This window comes from Astatotilapia calliptera, chromosome 7, assembly GCF_900246225.1.
Source record: "Astatotilapia calliptera chromosome 7, fAstCal1.2, whole genome shotgun sequence".
Classification (NCBI taxonomy): Eukaryota; Metazoa; Chordata; class Actinopteri; order Cichliformes; family Cichlidae; genus Astatotilapia; species Astatotilapia calliptera.
Window position 1 is genome coordinate 7,304,616 of NC_039308.1, and position 18,714 is coordinate 7,323,329.

At 39.3% G+C, this 18,714-nt stretch overlaps 1 protein-coding gene across 3 annotated transcripts in view; it reads right to left on the minus strand.

Moving 5' to 3' along the window:
• Positions 1-1,030: 1,030 nt before the first annotated feature.
• Positions 1,031-18,714, minus strand: part of kiaa1549la (KIAA1549-like a) — a 113,625-nt gene continuing 95,941 nt past the window's right edge. For all 3 annotated transcript variants that reach the window (XM_026172779.1, XM_026172778.1, XM_026172777.1), the window contains 8 exons: positions 16,961-17,093; positions 12,164-12,405; positions 11,731-11,896; positions 9,718-9,815; positions 7,386-7,531; positions 7,153-7,307; positions 6,992-7,052; positions 1,031-4,616 (listed from right to left, as the gene is read on the minus strand). In XM_026172779.1, coding sequence (XP_026028564.1) covers positions 7,023-7,052; positions 7,153-7,307; positions 7,386-7,531; positions 9,718-9,815; positions 11,731-11,896; positions 12,164-12,405; positions 16,961-17,093 — 970 coding nt within the window. In that variant the 3' untranslated portion in view covers positions 1,031-4,616; positions 6,992-7,022. The remainder of the gene's footprint in view (positions 4,617-6,991; positions 7,053-7,152; positions 7,308-7,385; positions 7,532-9,717; positions 9,816-11,730; positions 11,897-12,163; positions 12,406-16,960; positions 17,094-18,714) is intronic.

The window sequence follows — 18,714 nt, forward strand, 5'->3', positions numbered from 1 at the left end:
TCAGTTAAAATAAAAAAGCTTAGAAATGTCAAAGGACATTGCAAAATGTAAAAAATGTAACCAGGAAAGATACAGATGAACAAAACTTGTATTTTTATAGCGAATGTTTGAAGCATAAGGTTGATTGTTGGAAGTCTGGGCCCTCTGTGCAAGCTTTTGTTCTTAGGTTGCATCCCGAGTGTAAGAGACTAGAAGATGAAAGGCAGGATTTGCAATCAAAGTATTCAAAGCTTTCTGAGGGATTAATGATATTTTAAATTGGATTAAATTAGTTAAAGTACAACTGCTGCATTTAGGAGCAACTTAAAGTCATTAATGTTTTCTTTTTACTGGCTACACAGAGATATTCTGTGTAGCCAGTAAAAAGATGGGAGAAAAAAAAAGCATCGATTACTTCTTCCAAGTGAGCTAGTAAAAGAAATGCCATTGATATCTGAGAATGTCCTGAAGTGATCAAAGATAGATACATTAACTTCTTGGGTAAAACTGGCCTGTCAGAAATATGTCGAGCCCAGAAAATATCTTGTTTAGACAGAAGAAAGAAGACTTTTCACTGAGTTATTCTTTTGATTCTTTTTTTGAACATCCCAAATCCAAATCAAAAGATTATTCCTTCAGGCTACAGTCAGGTAAGACAACAGGGGAGTTTGAACTGTGATCCAGGGCTGTGTGTTTTTTGCAGTTTACAAGCTGAAGTCTGCCGCAGAGACATCTCGTTCTAACTGAAAGCATGTGAAGGTCACTGACAGGCAGCTGTTTCGGTAACGCATCTTTCATCTCAAAAAGGATTCCCCGTGCATGTTTTATTCATTACCTAACTGCCTTACCTTAAAACACAAATAATTTCCTTATCTTTTGCAGGTATCTGCCAGCGGTAACAACACAAACACTATCTGACAGCTGACAACTTTTTCATAAGCTGGATAAAGATTAAACCTGTAACGTGTGTCTGCCTCCCTCTAGTGGTTTATACTGTTCATACACGGCAGCCCTGTTTCACTGCACACAAATACAAACAAAACACACAGGCTGAGAATTGTAATTTGTATTTATTGTTTAAATTCACCAAAAAGTTTTCTGCATAACTACATCCAACAGCATTCATGGTTGTCGTCACTGTGACCTCCTCAACACCCGAGTGACGATAGTATGACATCATCAGCGCCGCCAAGATGTCACAGCTTCATGACATGCCCTAAACGGCAGAAAAATACTACTGATAGTTAAGTCCGTCCCGGAGTCCGTCATCAATCAAAGCGTCTCGCCACTACCCGTGTAAAACACAAACATTGCACATCAACTTAGAGCATCGCATCAAGCCTCGCTTTTTACCCACCCACCCCTTTCTTTTGCATGGAGTCAAATGAAATGATAAAAGTGCGTCTGTACAGTGAGGATGAATTAAAATGTGATGGTTCCTGTTGTCATCCAGTAATGATACTGACAATTCAAAGCATTCCAAAACACACCGTGTGCTCCCACAATGCATCAGGACTTTCTTCTCACACCTTTGCTTTCCTATCGCTAAATATACACAACTAATATTCATCATGTGCAGGCCTGGATTTATGAAGCGGAGAGCTGTTAATAATCGTCTGTACTGGAAGAAAACCAGTCTGTACTGCTTGCTGCACACTTGGGTTTCATTTAGCAGATTGAGGCAAGACAGTACAGGACAAAACTGACGATTTTGGGATTGTGGGGTTATTTTTCTCTCATAGTAAAATCTTCAGATTATTGCAAAGAAAATGTCCAAAAACTTTGTTGCTTATTTTACAGGACAGTTAACTGATCCCTGTCTGTTACCTAAACTTTTAACAAAACATTTTCATGTTTTCAAGTTTTTTAAAGAGGCGTTTGCACACAAACTACTCACAGCTATTTTTAGCTGTCGACAAGGTTTAATGTTTTTTCTCTTTTGTGAAAAAGAAATATCCAAATCCAAATTTCCTTCTGGAAGAACAAAATGAAAGTGAAAAAGTTTTTTTGTTTTTTTTAATTCTGACTTCTCAGTAATCAACTTGGAAAGTTAATCCATCCACGTATTTGCCTGTAATGTCTTGCTTGAAGTCATAAATGTAAAGGAAGAGTTGTCTACGTGTCTGCAGACTACAAATGTCCCTTTCCCCTTTTTAGACATTTGTGTAAATTCCCTAAAATCTATCTCAGTCCATGACCATTTCAGTGGCTGAGATGTTGCTTTAAAGCCAGTCTATTTGTTTTTAGCCATGACTGTCAAAATGTAAGAATTCTAACTTTAAAAAAATATCAAAATCCTGCTATAAAGTGTTAATTTGTAAGACGTGTGTATTACCATGTAATATAAACTTCCTAAAGGTCCTGGGTTAGGAGTCTTCACTGTTAGTTACTGCTGAGCAAAAGTATTTCAAACTTCGTGTTAATTGTGCAGTTACACATTTGACATTTTTGCATTGATTCTGCTCTTTTCTTGTCACAAAAGTGCTTTCATCTTTAACTACCTACTATCCTGTCTTTACATTATTATATCTATACTATATCTCTCTGTCCTCTGTCTCCGACCCCCAACCATATCTCTCCCACTCACCCACCCGTGTCTAATATATTCTCATTTGGTATCATTTACTTTTTTGACATATCATTTATCTTTTATATCCACTCGATAAAGTTAATATATGGCTATAATCTCCTTTAATACCATCTAAATGATAAGGAGCTTTACGTACAGTGTGGTCACAGAATTCCAGTTTTCCTCAGTAAAAATGAGGCTAAATATATTCTAGACATTCCCCATAATAAAAAAAAAAAAATGCATTATTTCTATTATTATGGCTATCAACTTTTCTACTTAATGAATACTGCAATTACAGCGGTAAATTATCTTGCTGCACATCACTATAAACTCTCTTCTTCTTTCTTAATGTAATGATTTATGCATTGTGTTATGACATAATATGATACTGAAATGTGCGCCACCTTCAGAAAGTCAAGAAGTTACAACCTTCTTTCATCTGAAACCCAAACAGACTAAAACAAAGAAAAGAATGGCATCGTGATAATGTCAAGTTTCCCTCCCACACTACTTGCATAAATCTCTTCATTAAATCATCTGCTATATACAGTAATACATGTAATCGTTACATATACGGCTCGTCTGAGCCCGGCGAGTCTCTTGAACAGTACTAAACCATAGTCCGGCGACCAAATAATAATCCCTCGGCCTCAAAAGAACCAAAAGTCAAAGTTACAGTAGAATACAGTAGACACCTTTCAAATAAAAGAACTTTTTTTTTTCTAAGAATACTGGTGTGTTCACATAACTGTAAGAGACCTGAGTCAAACCACAACTGAAACCCCTTCAAAAGCAGCTCATACTAAGTATGTTTTTATCCAAGGTGCCTTTTGTGCCTTTCAAGAAACGGCATGTGACCAAAATCATGCTGAGCAGGATTTCGGTGAGTGTCTCTGACTCAGGTCTGTCTAATGTTTAGCAGACAAAAACGTCATAATCAGATGACTGACAGAACATAGTGACATACAGTAATTCTTGTTTTCATTGCTGAGTCGGATGAAGGAAAAAGGTAAACGAAGTAATTCTTTTTAAAAAGTACAGAAATGCCGTCATAACCACAGACAACTAAGCCACCGATTTCTCTGCTTCAAAGAATGTTATATTTTTTTTGCCTCGGAGTAACATTTTTTGTACAATAATCCATTGATAATAATCAATGCACAAAAGTAAAAGACAAAAGCACACAAATATCCAAAAACTGAAATAGAGACAGCTCAAGACAAGAGATTTTTTTTTTGTTCCTTTTTCCTTAGTTATTTTTTTTCACTCAAGTTTAAAATACACATATTAACCAGCTGTTGAGTTTTTACATAGGAATTTGGATTGATCAAAAAAACAAAAAGTTTTACACAGTTTTAAGTCAGTCCAGCTTTCCTGGCTTTACGGTGGACCTTAGGGGCAAGTCCACGATGGCCCAGTCCAGTCCAGTTCAGAAGAGGACTACTGGCAACGGCTGGGGCGCTACAGTACTGATAACGCAGCGCTGCCTGCCATCGTGTGCTGGGCAGATGGCAGTTACTCTACGATGATTGCTGGGCCACAGAACTTGTCACGCTGTACTGTAATCACCCTGTTCATCCACTCTGCATCTGTGTTGTTAGGCAGGGAGGCACAGCACAGCAGCTCAGCTCAGCAGTGTGAGGGGCCTCGGACTGTACAGTGGTGGTCACCACAGAAGAGGCAGTCTACATGGAGATAGTGACTATAGGCCCAGAGGGGCCAGCACAGGCCTGTGAGGCCGGGGGCTCAGAATACAGAAAGAGAAAATTATGGCTGAGCTTTTCATTGGCATAAGATCGAAGACGAGGTGAAGAGGGATTAGGGGGCAGAGGAGCTCTGGAGGATGTGAAATGCTTTGAGCTGCAGATGAAGTGGGCTGACAGAGGACAGACAGAGGGCAGGCAGAGGAGAGCTGTGGGAAAAGGTGAGGGCAGGGGGCGGGGGGGGTTCCACTGGTGATGAATGAATCATACAGGAGGAGCGCTGTGCCGGAGCCAAGGAGGGGTGATGAAGCTCCAAAGAGTTTTGAGTGTGAAGGAGGTCCTCTGCCCATCTGAAGAGACACCTGCACAAAACACAAAGACAGTGGCCACGCATGACAGACCTGCTACCACAGCACAAGTTACTGTATGTGATTATCTCTTTGTACATCAGGATGAAAGTCCAGAAACACCAGCAAAATCAGAGCAAAGCTTGATGTTAAAGCTATAAAAAAAGAGTTAGATTTTAACTTTTTTCTTTGTTTAGTAATTAACAGCAACATTAAAATCCCATCAGCCTTTTACTGCTGAAGAACAAAAACATAATAAAATAATAAAATGGAAAATCTCTAACTCTCAAACTTTAACAACTCCATTCGCTCATTCATCTGTTTCACTTTACAGTGCAACTGCTGCTTGATCTCATAATCACATCTACGGGCTTTTTCTACTCAAAAGAAAAGGCTGTAACTTTTAATTTTAAAGACTTGCTTTCTTTAAGGACAGCTTTACTCAAAACTGGATTATTATTTTATTATTTTAGTCATTTGGCACTATGTCTGTGTTCTGGGCCATACTGAGCCTTCCACATGCATAAGTGGAAAGCCTGAAGGCAGGAGGAGCAGCAACAGGACCCCCTCGTGGAACAGGAGTTATAAATAGATTGAATAGCTATTACAGTAGCGGGAGGTGGGTGGCAGAGCAGGCTGGAGTGGCAGCAGCAACTTTATCCAGTTTGAAGCAACTAAAAAGTCTCATTCAACATGAGTCTTGCCAAGAAGTTGCACAGTTGCTCAGCTGAATAAGATCAGCTGCCAGTGTTACTGACTGAGCTGCACTAGGAGGAGTCACAGGAGTCACCAACCCTATGCTCAATTTGTGGATCATCAAATAGCTATTTATCATTTAACTTGAAAGTATTTGCTAGCTATTTCTCTCAAATGTGTGTATTTTGAACTTAATAGTGTCACAGATAAAGTCTAACTATTTCCATATCAGCTTCATATATTTTACCCTGCACAAATTAAAAAACAAACAAACCCTGAAACGGTATTGGTCCAGGTACAGCACTGCATTGCTTTCTGAACACTACAGCAAACATTTGATCCTGTCAGCTTTTCGCCTGCAGGCTGGCATGCAGTCTGAACTCTGAAGCAGATAATGGTTTTGCTATCAAAGTAGAATTACCTGCCCAAGGCTGTTTGGCCAGGAAAACAACAGTCAACAAAGCAAAGCTTTTTTTTTTTAAACAGTATTTTGAAGGATTCACATGTTTTTTCATGAGATTTCTACTTTTTGTATATCTGGTAAATGGCCTTGATTTATACAGTGCCTTTCCTGTATTACTCATCTATTCAAAGCTCTTTGTCATGACACACTGAGATTCAGTCTATGAATATCTGCTTTGTCTACACACATACTAACACACCAATGACTCTATCTGGGGAATCTGCCGTTTAGTATTTTCCCCAAGTAAATTTCACCGCATAGACCAAGGAAACCATGGATTATCCAATTAGTGGAAGACCTGCCAGGCAACATATGCCCCTATTTACACACAAATCAAATAGTTAATCCTGATCACCATCTCTGGAGGTCTGCAACCTCAGGATCATCCTGAATTCTGCTCTCTCAAACTCATCACATACCAAATCCATTAAATCTCTTCTACCACCTGAAGAACGATTCCAGACTCTGACTTCTACTCTCAGACCCAGCAAGTAAAACCCTCATTCATGCCTTCATCACCTCCCGCCTGGTCTACTGCAGTGGTCTCTGCTTTCGTCTGCCTAACAAGCTGCAGTATGTTCAGAACTCAGCTGCCCGAGTTCTCACCTAAACTAAGTACGGGCAACATATCACCCCCAACCCTTATACACCTCCACTGGCTCCCAGTCAAGTCCCATATGTCCTATAAAATCCTTCTCCTCCCCTACACCCCATCTGGGTTCCTCAGTTAAAGGCCTACTCTCCATTTCCCACATCAAACCGTAGTCCTTCAGGGACAGAGCCTTCAGCGCTGCAGTGCTGCTCCCTGGAACAAGCTCCCCTGAGAGATTTGCAAAGCTCTGTCTCTGGAAATCTTCAAAAGCCAGTTGAAATGTCAACTCTTCAGTCAAATTTTGGCCTTCGACTCATTTTATGTCCAAATTAGTATGAGGTCTACAGTGAGACACTAAGCAATTCCATAATGCCACAATTATACTCTTATATTTAATTTTTTTTACCTTTAAGACATCAACAAAATAGTAACTAAATACAAAATATTTTCACTACAGATGCCAAAAATCCAAAATAAAATGGAAATATACGTTGAACTATAGATGGAATACAACATTTAACTTGTACAATAAACTAAAATCAGCTAAATCAAAGATGAAAAGGTAAACAAAATTCACCAAAGAACCACGACAGTATAAGACTGCAGTGCAGAGAAAAAGTGACCCACCGAGCTACTGACCGTTTCAAATCAGTGTCACAGTCGGACGACTTCAGCAGATGGTCTCGAGGTGACGTGAGTTCTGCGGGAAGAAGTGGGGGAAGTGCTTCACACACACTGAAACTTCCTGCAAAGTGTTCACAGCACATTGTGTACTTAAAAAAAGGAAAACAGTGTCTCACAGGTGTGTCGTTCCATTGCCGCGGCAGGTCTTCTGGTTCAGGTGGATAAGACATCCATGATGGACTCCGGTATGAGGATGGCGGTGACATGACGAAGTAGTCTGAGTAACCTGGGCGGTTGGCCGATATAGCGTAGACTGCTGTTATTGGGTTTCCTGTGAGATGTAAATAGATTTAGATTGAACGGAAATAACATATCAATAGAAATTCAGCGTCCTGTCAGTGTGTCGTACCTGAGTAGGTGCTGATGGACTGGTCAACAGTGACAGCAGGGAAGGGGGTCCTGGAGAGTGGCAGGTAGGGGGCACCATTGTGCTGCTGGGCCTGCAGCTCTGAGGCTTCTGACACGCGAGGCTTCAGACTAACATCAGGGGTGGAACTGTCAGTGGAGAGGAGAGGCAGAAATCAACCCGATGTACAGCAAACAGACACCTGCAAATAACAACTATAGCTTTTTGTGCCCACAGGACACAATTCAATAAAGCAGTTAAGAGAATCTGAAAACATTTGAAACCCGAGTTTAAAAGTTGTTGGCAGAAGAGCAAAAATAATAGCAACTGGAATCTGTTCAAGAGTTCAAGAGTGAGCAATAAAAGCAGTTTAAATTCAGTTGGAGTTAACAAATCAGAGACATCACTGACGCGTCACCACCAACAATATAACATAATAAACTGAGCATTAAAACTGAATATTATAATATGACAAAACCTTAAATAACATAATTTGGTCAAATCTCCCTTCCTTACTTTCTAACTATTTACCATTATTTATCAGATGCTGCATTTAGACTTAGCTGTCTGACACTTTAAATAATAAAAAAACAGAGTTGGCTGTGAGGCTTCAAAATGCAGTCATAAACCAATGGGTGATATGATGGCAGTTATGTCTCTCTTTTATATACAGTCCAAATTTCATCTGTATCAGTTTAAAGGTCAAATCTGCACCATTTGGAAAAAAAAAACAACCAAACAAATATTGATCTTTGTTAAACACGGTTTAACAAAGATACAGGAAACATGTTTGTAGAAATGGCTTGCAGCTTTAATTAAATATTATGGGAAAAGACATAGTTACACAACATAAAAAGATATAAAATCTTTAGTAATCTATAAAACAAGAATAAAGTCCATCAGACATCTTTTCATCTTAAGTCACATCAGACTGTGGTACTGATAGCAAGTTCAGAAAGTCCTGGTTTAAGTATACACTTCGAATGTTCTTCCCTGTGTCTGCATGGGAACTCTGGGCTTCCAAAGACTTCCGTGGGTTATACCTGCAACAGAACTAGTGACCTGTTTGGGGTATAACCTGCCTCTTGCCCTATGACAGCTTCTGGGGTGATGTTCATGCACAGTACAGAGGTTCCCAGACTTGTTTTCAACATCTGGCTGAAATTTCCAGGCATTCTGGGTCACTGCAGTGAAGGACACATGACCTCACGGATCATAAATCCCATCCTGTCACCTTGAGCCTTATTAGAGCTCTCCATGCAGTCATATTCTTTCTCCACCTCTGCACTGAAGCACCATTCTCTTCATCGTACAGACACGTGTTACAGTGCATGTTAACTACAGTAAAGAACCGGAGGACAGATGATGTCACTGGCACATCTCAGGACCATGATGCACTGTGCGCACTAATGCCTCACAGTGCATAGCAAAGAGGGATTAACGTGCTGCACTCTTTCTCCCTGGGAGCACAGTGGAGCTGATGTGTGACGAGCTGACTGATTAACCGCCATAATATGACCGTTTCTGGTTGTAATAAGCAAGAATAATGGTCACATACCCGTGGCCATATCTGAAAATTTAATTAGCAGTAATTAGAGAAGTCCAACTAAAAGCTGTCTCTGTCAAGCAGAACATTTTAAATATATATATATATAAATACATCTATATTTATATATAGAATTAATATATTTTTATTAGTAGATTGATTGTAAATTATAGTTTGTCTTTTTTTATTTTATTGCATAATTTTTTTTCCTGCCACTCTGCAGCACCTTCTTTTCCCACAAGTGTTAATTATTTATTTTGCCCACTAGATGGCGAGAGTGCTCCTCACTGCTAACCAACAGACTCAATCACTCTCTGCAGTGCTAAAGTGCCCAGCAACACAGTGCACACAGCAGCAGCATTCAAATGAAGAAGAATATTCAGTTCAAATGATGCAGACTAGCATATGGGCCTAAGAGAGAGAAGTGAGTGGCACAAACCGAGGGTGCACGTGGAGGGCACTCTTGAAATGACGCTGATTAAAATTCTGATACATTTTGTGTATTCTCCAGTGTACTCTCCACTATCTGTCTGATCCAGTGATTAGCCCCAGTGCTGCCATGTGACTGGCTGAGAACCAATCTCAAATCGCATTTCCTTCAAGTTTGATGTCTAAATATATTTATGGGCCACATGTTCAACACTGCATGTTTTTATCTTTCACTGAAGGGACTGAGTGTTTCTTGCTTTTATGTTTTTTTCTCCTTATTTTAGGCTTTAAAAATGTTTTCCCTTCCATATATGAAGTGCAATGTGTTTGACTGTTTGATTATATAAATGTGCGTAGTACCGTCGCAGTGAGGTCGCAGGTGGCGGTCCTGGTCTTGAGGGGATCAGTGGAGGTGGAGAACCGATGCCCATATCAGGAAGCTGGGTGAACCGGAAACCCTGCAGGAGCCACAAATGCAATTTAGAGATCTGTTCAGCTCAGTATGAACACAAAACAACCTTAATCCAAAGGGAAAAAGAAGAAATAAATAGGGTAAGGAAACCAGGGGATATCTGATCAGAGCGGAACAGAAAGATCAAATACAGATTCAGATTCAAGCAGCAACTTTATTTGTTGGAAGGCGTTCAGTCCTCAGTTTCTTTAATCATTCTCAAGGTTCTCCTTGCAGAGCAGCTGGTGACGGCACGCAGTTTGACTGTCCAAATTCTCGGTGTCAGTTTCTTGGTGCCAACATTTTAACTTTTGCATGCAGCCAGTTTAGCTGTTTAGTCATCTGGCAGATAATGCAATGTGACTTACACGAGTATAGATAATTACCCCACATGAGCAACTATTTACTACACATGCATGACCTTATCAAGCTCTTTGGGGATTTACGTATCTATTTGCTGGCATAATAAAGCTCAATATTATACATTCTCATCCATTATGCAGAGTTTCTTTTTTATACTTCAAGTAGTTTAATGCATGTCGGAGAAAAATTACTGGAAGAAATTACTGTGTGTAAGGTGTCATCATTATCTTTGTAATGTAATCACTATCCATGTCTCCACTTTTCTGTTTGAGCATCTTTTGTGTGTAAACATTTCTTTCATTCATTTGTAGCTTTCAATTATTTATTTTGGGTTTTCAGACAGTATGTTTCTATGTTTTGGTTCAGTCTCATAGCTGAAGGCAGTGGACTTCACATTACTAACACATATTAGGCCTAATATGCCTATAACCAGAGGTTATTCAGGAAATAGTCACTTTAAGCTATTTGGGTGAATTGACCACTTAAGCACTCAAGAGGAAAGGTGCTACAGTGTACCTAAAGCCTGAGGTCCAGACAGGCACCCTGTTTACTCGTTTTATTCTAAATTATTCATTAATGTTGAGCCTAAATCTTTTTATTAATTTATTTATAATTGCCTGACTGGTGAAAATTCTTAACAACTTAAACCTATCTGCAATATGTTAGGTTGCTAGGTTGCCTGTGGCTGCATTTTGGTGGGTAATGGTTAGAAAAAAGTGAAGAATCTACTATATAAAGCTATGGGATCCAAAAATCAATACTCCAAATACTGTGAGCCTTCAAATTCTAACAGAAAAATACAAAAAATAAAACAAAAAATTCTGGCTTTCCAGGAATCAGACTTACTGAAGACTTTCTTACTTACTAAAATCAGAATATATTGATACCTGTCACAGAGGTAAGCAATCAACTCAAGCACTGTAGCTGCTAAACTATGACCATGTTTGTGATGAGTCACCTGCCTGAATTGGACAAAAGTACAGATATAGATTTTCCATAATATCCGATCCACCTATTTTACTGCTGTTTGCCTTGTGCATGAATGTGTTCAACTCTTCTTGCTTTGGAGATGCTCGTATGGATCCTGCTGCTGTTTGATGCTACTGGTACTTAATAAACTCAGGGGACAGACAGATAGTTTGAAGCAACAAAAACATCCCTAGGTCCTCTAATTAAAGTCAACACACATGAAAGGCCAGGTTAATTGCCACATGAAAGCTGAAATGTTCAGAGAGACTTGATCTTGTTTATGAGATCAAGTCACTGAGGATTGGTCATCCTTGGCGTGAGATTAGTTTGAGCTCTGTGAGAGTGTCAGAGTATTATCAAAAGGTAAAGTTCCTGAAATGCAAATTTCTTTAAAACTATTACACCCTGTTATTACCAGACCTTGATTCCAATTTTAGACAGGGCTATAAATGTGTTGGTTTTTATTGGAACTACTTTCTACTCAAAAATAGAACCTATTAAAAACAGATGGTGACAGTGAAGTTATTGGAAAGGCTGTTGGTAGCTTTAATTGTATTTTTCTAAGCCTTAATCTTCCTTTAAGTGCTTACTGGTTTGGGCAGGCTACACTGGTGCATGTCCTCATAGCCTATGCTTCTCTGCCTGCCTCCACAGGGGTGGTTCATGGTTCCGGGGGCACTGGTCACTCCGTCACTGTAGTGGCTGGTACTGGAAGGGTTGTAGGCGCTGTGAGCGTGGTGATGATGAAGGCGATGGCTGAGAGAGGAAGAAAAAAAATGAAATAGAGTCAATTCACACACACCTACTGTCTCTTTATTTTTCTAGTCTTGCTCCAGCGCACACTGCATAGGCAAGCAGACATCAGATAAAACTGCTGTGATTTTGAGAAACAGCTTGGGAGTGGGATGTATGTGCTTTCAAAGTGCGTATCAGGGGACCTCTCTCTTTTCTTTCCCACACAGTACTGTAAATTATGCAGATGTTATAAAAGAAAAGAGTTTTCAGTGAAAAATAAAAACTTACTTGGTTGGAGGAGAAGGAGGGTCATGGTCCGGAGGTGCCAGGCTAAAAGCGTTGCCTAGCAACATATGCATCTGCGTACGGACCTCGTCAATGGACGGCTGGGAGCTGAGTGTGGAGGAGTCGGAGCCACGGTGAGCCTTCACCCCCAAGCTGCCGTTCCCAGTGCCAGTAGATCCACCTCCATAACCCAGAGAGCTCATCAGACGGTCCACGTTGGTCTCCTCAAAGGGTTCTGGTTCACCCTGTGGAGTGAACACACAAACATTTAGCAACCAGTACAAAAGCAGTTTATCAGCTTTTCCAATAAGTTTCGAGGACACAAACACCAAGGTCATGTGTCCACAGTTTAAAGCTCATAACATTCCTCCTTTCACTCCTGGCTTCCTTATAAACAAACCCAAAGTGATAAACATTCTGGTGCCGATGTTTTCATCAGTTATTGCAGAAGCAGTAAAACGAGCCACACTCACAAACATTTGTTTTTCGTGTTTTTCTCCTCTTATGTTGAGTGCTTTCATCAATCCTTGAGAAATGTAACTGTATAGTTATAACTGTATAGCACTAACTGTACAACTGGATGTTTTCAACTCAATCACATGGACATAGATATCGTTTCTTCTTGTTTTTGTTTTCTATCTTTTTATTTTTAGTCCTTTTTATTCCTGTCCCTATCCTATTTTCATAAAACATTTAAAACTAAAAAAAAAATGACAGGAATTTCCATTATTCTGCTGTCTACAAAGCATAAAACAAGCATGAAATGAGTTTTCATGAGTCACGTGCAGTCAATGAACTGCTCCAGGTGGGTTATTCAGGGCAAACATTTTGATGCAGGAAAAGCACAGGTGGAATTTTTTACATTAAAGACCATTTTTACATGTGGACTCAACTCTTATTTAGGTTTCTGAAATCTTATTTTAAGAAACATCTGCTGTTAATAAAGGTCTAGATTCTGATGTGGTGTTAGAGCTGGTTTACCTCTTGCTCTCAATGCTGTTCTGGCACGTGCCAACAAGAACACAGGGTGCTTCTGTTGGTACGTGCCAATGCCCAGGAGGTAGATCCCTGGCTCCTTCAGTCTACATGTTGAAAATACTGCACCTGATTTATCCATCGCTGTGTGTGCATAAGTGGGTATAGAGGAATATCAATGGGTATTATGTTGCTTGTAGTAAAAAGTGCTATGAGTACTTAGAATAGAAAAACAGTCTGTCAGTAAAAGTCAGTGCATCTTGTGTGTAAATACTGTATGTGCAACTTCATCGCTTTGGAAATGCTGGTATGGATCCTGCTGATCTACCGCAGGTATTCAAACAGAGGAGTGAATGAAGTGAACTCAGTATGCATGAAATAGGTCCACATGTACCACAAAATGGCCAAAAAAATGCACAAGAAAGCACAAATTAGCTGTAATAGTGACAAAAACATTGTTTTGACTTTGTCCCCTTTGTGAAAAAAAGCTTGTTTAATATAGATATGTAACAAGTGGAATTATTTTTGGTATTTTGAGAACTTAAGACAGGCTTTAATTGAGAATTCAAGAAAAACCAATACCTGTTGCATTTCCTGCTCTAATTAGCTTCATACTGATAAGATTTCTTGCCCCTTCTTCGTGTTGCACCAGGGTCTAACTCTCCTTCCCCTGTGTACATTTGGTCTTTCTTTCCTCCTCTCTATCCAAGATTGTCTGTCTGCCACTAATCAAGTGTTCTGGTAATCTTTCCTTCTATTGGACCTCAATTTTCCTCTTAATTTTTTTACCTTTTTTTACCCTTTAGTTTTGTTACCTCCACTGAAGTCAGCCTTCTTGATCTTTAGCCGCATCTTGGGAGTCTTCTCATTCACTCATATATATACAGGGACTGCACTAAATGTGTCATGCTGTAGTCAAAACCAGCGTAAGACTCGTTGCATTTAGAAGAGTGAGTTTCAGAAACGGCACCATCTTCAGTATCAGAATAATGCTAATAAGCAGGGATTGCATTTCGCTCTTAACAAGTACTGTAACATACATCTGGAAAATTTAGTTATATTTAAAAAGAATCAGTCCAGCACTGTTACCACATATCTCTGCTCTTTTCTGTTGTAACAAAAAGAAAAAAGAGAAAATCCTGATGCAGTTTCATTGTTTGTCTCTTCTCGACTCCTTGCAATGGAGTCGTGTACTAGTCAACAAAAAAAGTCTCACAGCTGTCATCTATTGATTTTTTTTTTTCTTTCTAGAATTTTACTATTTTTCTTGTCCCTGGACACAGATTTCCTAGCGTTATTTTTATGTTCCTAAACACAAACCTGTCCAATCTCATATGGACGGATTTGCATCCATGTATATTGAATTAATATTTTGTGCTTTTAGAGCGAAAGATGCTCCACAATTACAGGAATGAATGGAGGAGTTGGTGGTGAAATGGATCCTCTCATTGCTTACACCAGAGACTACCAGGTATCCAAAGACCGTTTATTTGCTTGCTCATGTCCCCGTGCTGCAAGCACAAAATATAGTTCCTAACAAAGATAATCAGTTTCTTAGTCTTGATATAATGACAAAAAAAAAAAAGGAGAATATTTCTCTGGTAACACAAGCAAATAAGTTATACTTTTATTTTAGTAATTCATTTGTGCTGTAGCAAAATCTTACAGTTGTGTCATTGTGCATTTAAAGGTTGTCATGGGAGACGAGATGGTTATTATATTGGGAAGGTATTCACACTTCATTTCATGCAAGGATGATAATAATTATTATAATTTTGAAGAAGCATCTTGAGGCTAATTACCCACATTATTGTGGAGCTGTAAAGTCCATTGAGAAGAAGAAAGATGGCGGTGCTGCAGCTCTAAAATTCGATTTTAGCCCAAACTCTCCAAGGAACATCAGGAGCAGCAAGACTGTTGCTGGTTTTGTGGTGGAGGAAATACTACAAGTATCAACTCACTATGCAGTAATGTAAGTCAGTAACTGCTACGGACATATGCAAAGATAAATGGAAACAGTTGTTTTCTGGGAGCACAAAAATGTGGTTAAATGTAACAAATTAGTTTTTAATAGCAGTAAAAAAAAAATTTGACATTTAACAGGGTAAAGATCAGTATCAAATCTATATTTAATATTCTTTGCCTTTTTCCCAAATAGAACTGTATATCTAAATATATTTATTACCTTATAAAAATTGGCTTTTTTTTTTTTTAGATTTTCAGATTAGCTCTACTGCAGCTATTTGTGACTATGCTGTGTTAAAACGTCACATAGGAAAAAAGACTTTCATCAGATAAATGTAAGACGTGTGTAACAGAAACTAAAATAACCCACTGTATCAGTTTTTAATTAAATTTTGCATTAATTAATTAGACTAACAGATGAATGAATGAATAACAAGACATTAAAACATAATCACATCACCACATCAGGATTCCATTAAAAGTTGGATAAAGAATATTATTAAATTATGACCTAACCATTGTACAAAACCACAGGAATAAATTCCACAAACCACATAAAAGCCACTCATAAATCCAAACATCGCTAATACCGCTTTAATATGTCTCAACCGTTCTAAAGCATGAAAACAAAAGTGATAAGGGATTCTGATCACATTGCTTTTCTGTCCTGTCTGCACACACACACGCTCATGCAGAAACACACCATGTTCTCCTTCCAAACCGTTTGGTGCAGGGGTGCCCAATCCCGGTCCTCGAGAGCTACCGTCCTGCAGCTTTTAGATGCATCCTTGTTCCCACACACCTGAATCAAATGAATGGCTTGTTATCAGGCCTTTGCCAAACATGATGGCATGCTGAAGAGTTTGCCATCATGTTTGGCAAAGGCCTGATAACAAGCCATTCATTTGCAGCTTTTAGATGCATCCCTACTCCAACACAGATCAAACCATCAAACCATCAAATCAAACCATTTGATTCAGCTGTGTTGGAGTAGGGATGCATCTAAAAGCTGCAGGATAGTAGCTCTCGAGGACCGGGATTGGGCAGCCCTGGTTTGGTGCATCCGAGGCTATTAACTGCTATCAAGTCTCCCATCTGAATCCATGAATAGGCTATAATCATATTCAGAGTCATTGACATTCAGGTAGGTAGCACGGTCGATGCTGTTACTATGGTGCGTCAGAGGAGCAGCATAAAGAGACTTCACTCACGATGCTCTACCTGTCCCCGTTTTATCTCCTCCTCTCTGACTTTTCACCCCTGTTGGCTACTGTAAAAATGAAGGAATTGTGCTCTAATCTTTTTGTCATTTTCTTCTTTTCTATCTAATTTATTTTTCTTCATCTCTGTGTAGTTTTATAAGGTTCATCAGAAGGTAATTTGTTAATCCACTGGGTCAGAGCTAAAAGCATCGGAGAGGAAAGGAAGGGAAGGATTAAAGTTAGAATGCTCTCAAGAGATTATTTTATTAGTGTGACGAAGTGGCAGCGCTTTACTTTCCTACAACTATCAAGTGACCCATTTCGTCATCGCTCTATGGCACTCAGTTGTTCTGATATTGGACCTGAGCTGCTATATTACAGCTCGTTACAGAATCAGACTTAAAAGCTTTGCTTTTTCTTACTACTCAGTAAGTTTATCTGAGTCCAGAGATTCAAAAAGATCTATCGGAAATCCTCCATCCTCAAGTCACAGACCTTGGTTAAGTCTGAACTCTTGGTTATAATACACAGGTTATATAGACCTATACTCACATATTACAATTTGGGTCAAGCTATAGTTTCTGGCTTTATTCTGGATCTGCTCTACTGACCCCATTCCTGGTTTACTGTTTCAGAAGGTTGTTGTCCAGTCACTTACATCATAGCCATTGTTGCGGATGCCCCTCCTGGATCTTTCCCTGAGCACCAGCAGGTCCATCTCCGTCTCTACTGGACTGGGGCTGCTCAGAGACTGCCGGCTCCAATATGTAGGCTCTCGTGGGTGAGAGTACCTGGTGGAAAGAAATACAACACCAGCCTAGTGTCATTACTACAATTACTCCTGATGGCACTGAGGTCCTTTTCCAGTCCTTTGACATCTATGTTTAGGGTAGTGTTACGACTGTTGTCGTAATTTTAATATTGGTGCATCCAGGGTGGACGGATCGTACTGATTGGCTAATGATCGGGAGGCAGCGCATAAGAAGACACCTCCAGGGACTGCCAGGTCATTCATCCTCGGCCCAACCCAACCGGCAGACCGTGTGTTCACTGTTTAACTATGTTGGTTTAATGTAGGAGCATGTAGGGGTGGACCGCCTTTTTGTTTGATTCGTTTTCTCCTGTTTTTGTTAGGTAGGGAGGAAAGTAATTGTCGTTTGGTTTAGTTCTTTTGACTAGGTAAGTTTTATTTACTCCTGAGATAGGCTACCTTTTGTTTGTTGTTTTGGCCTTGGGTTCACCCCGAAGTTATAATTTGCTCCCTTCCTCTGTTTTTAAATTCACTCATTGTAAATAAATCACTGTCACAAAGTGTTAATTGTGTGACGTGCTGCTTGGGGTTGGACGGGGATGGATCACCCTTTATGTTGTGGTCTAGCCGCACCTAGATGGGCTATAACAGTAGTTTGATGCAGTGTGAAATGAGAGCTTGATCTTCCATCATGAGGACTTTGTCACACTGCCCTGTATTGCTCTACTCTTATCTGAGTAAGAGGTCCTTGATAATCAGCATTGGTAAATACTCTTAAAATGGCCTGGTGTACCTCAAGGTTCCGTTCTGGTTCCCATTGTTTTTTTTATTGTATTTGCTATCACAGGACATGAAGCTTCTCAATACTTGGGACCACGTCTTTGCACCTTGGCATCATGTTTAAAACTCAGCTAAACAACTTCTGTGTTATTTTTTATTCTTTGCTTAAATTTGACTCATCTGTGTGACCATAAACATGCCAGCTTTTTAAAATTAAGATTTCTATGAATAAATGTCAGAAGCATAAGTCTGCCTCTTGCTTAGATCCATTGAACAATAACTTTAATTAATGTCTCCTTCCTGACTGACTTGTACACAGTTAGTTGCAAATCCTAAACTCTGGAACTGCCTCCCTCTCCCAATAAGGTCGTCAACTTCTACTAACAGTATTCAAATACCAGTATTTACCGTACTATTAGTAAAGAGCCAGTTAGTTACTAGAAGCTAGTGGTTATAGCGATTAAGCTAAAAATGTTAGCTTGCCAGTATGGACGTTTTTTACCTGATACACATACTCTGAAAAAGGAAAAGGCCTAAAATGAAGATAAATAAATTCACAAAAGTAAATAAGATCAACTCTTTTCAGTCTTGGTAACCCTTTTGTGACATGATGGTCAACATAAGATTAATAGCTGCATGTACAGAGTCACCAGTTAAATCTAATAAAAACTGCTGTACAGGTATGTTGGCATTGAAAAAAAAGTTAAAATTTTAAAAGTTTTAAAAGCTTTTTTTTCCCCCTCCTCCATAAGTCAATAAGTTATACTTTTTCCAGCCTGTTTGCAGTTATGGAATTCACCCATATATTTTAATTAAACTATTTGAGTGTCATTTGTTTTTCTGGTAAGATTCACTGAAAGGAGTTAACGAAAAATATTATA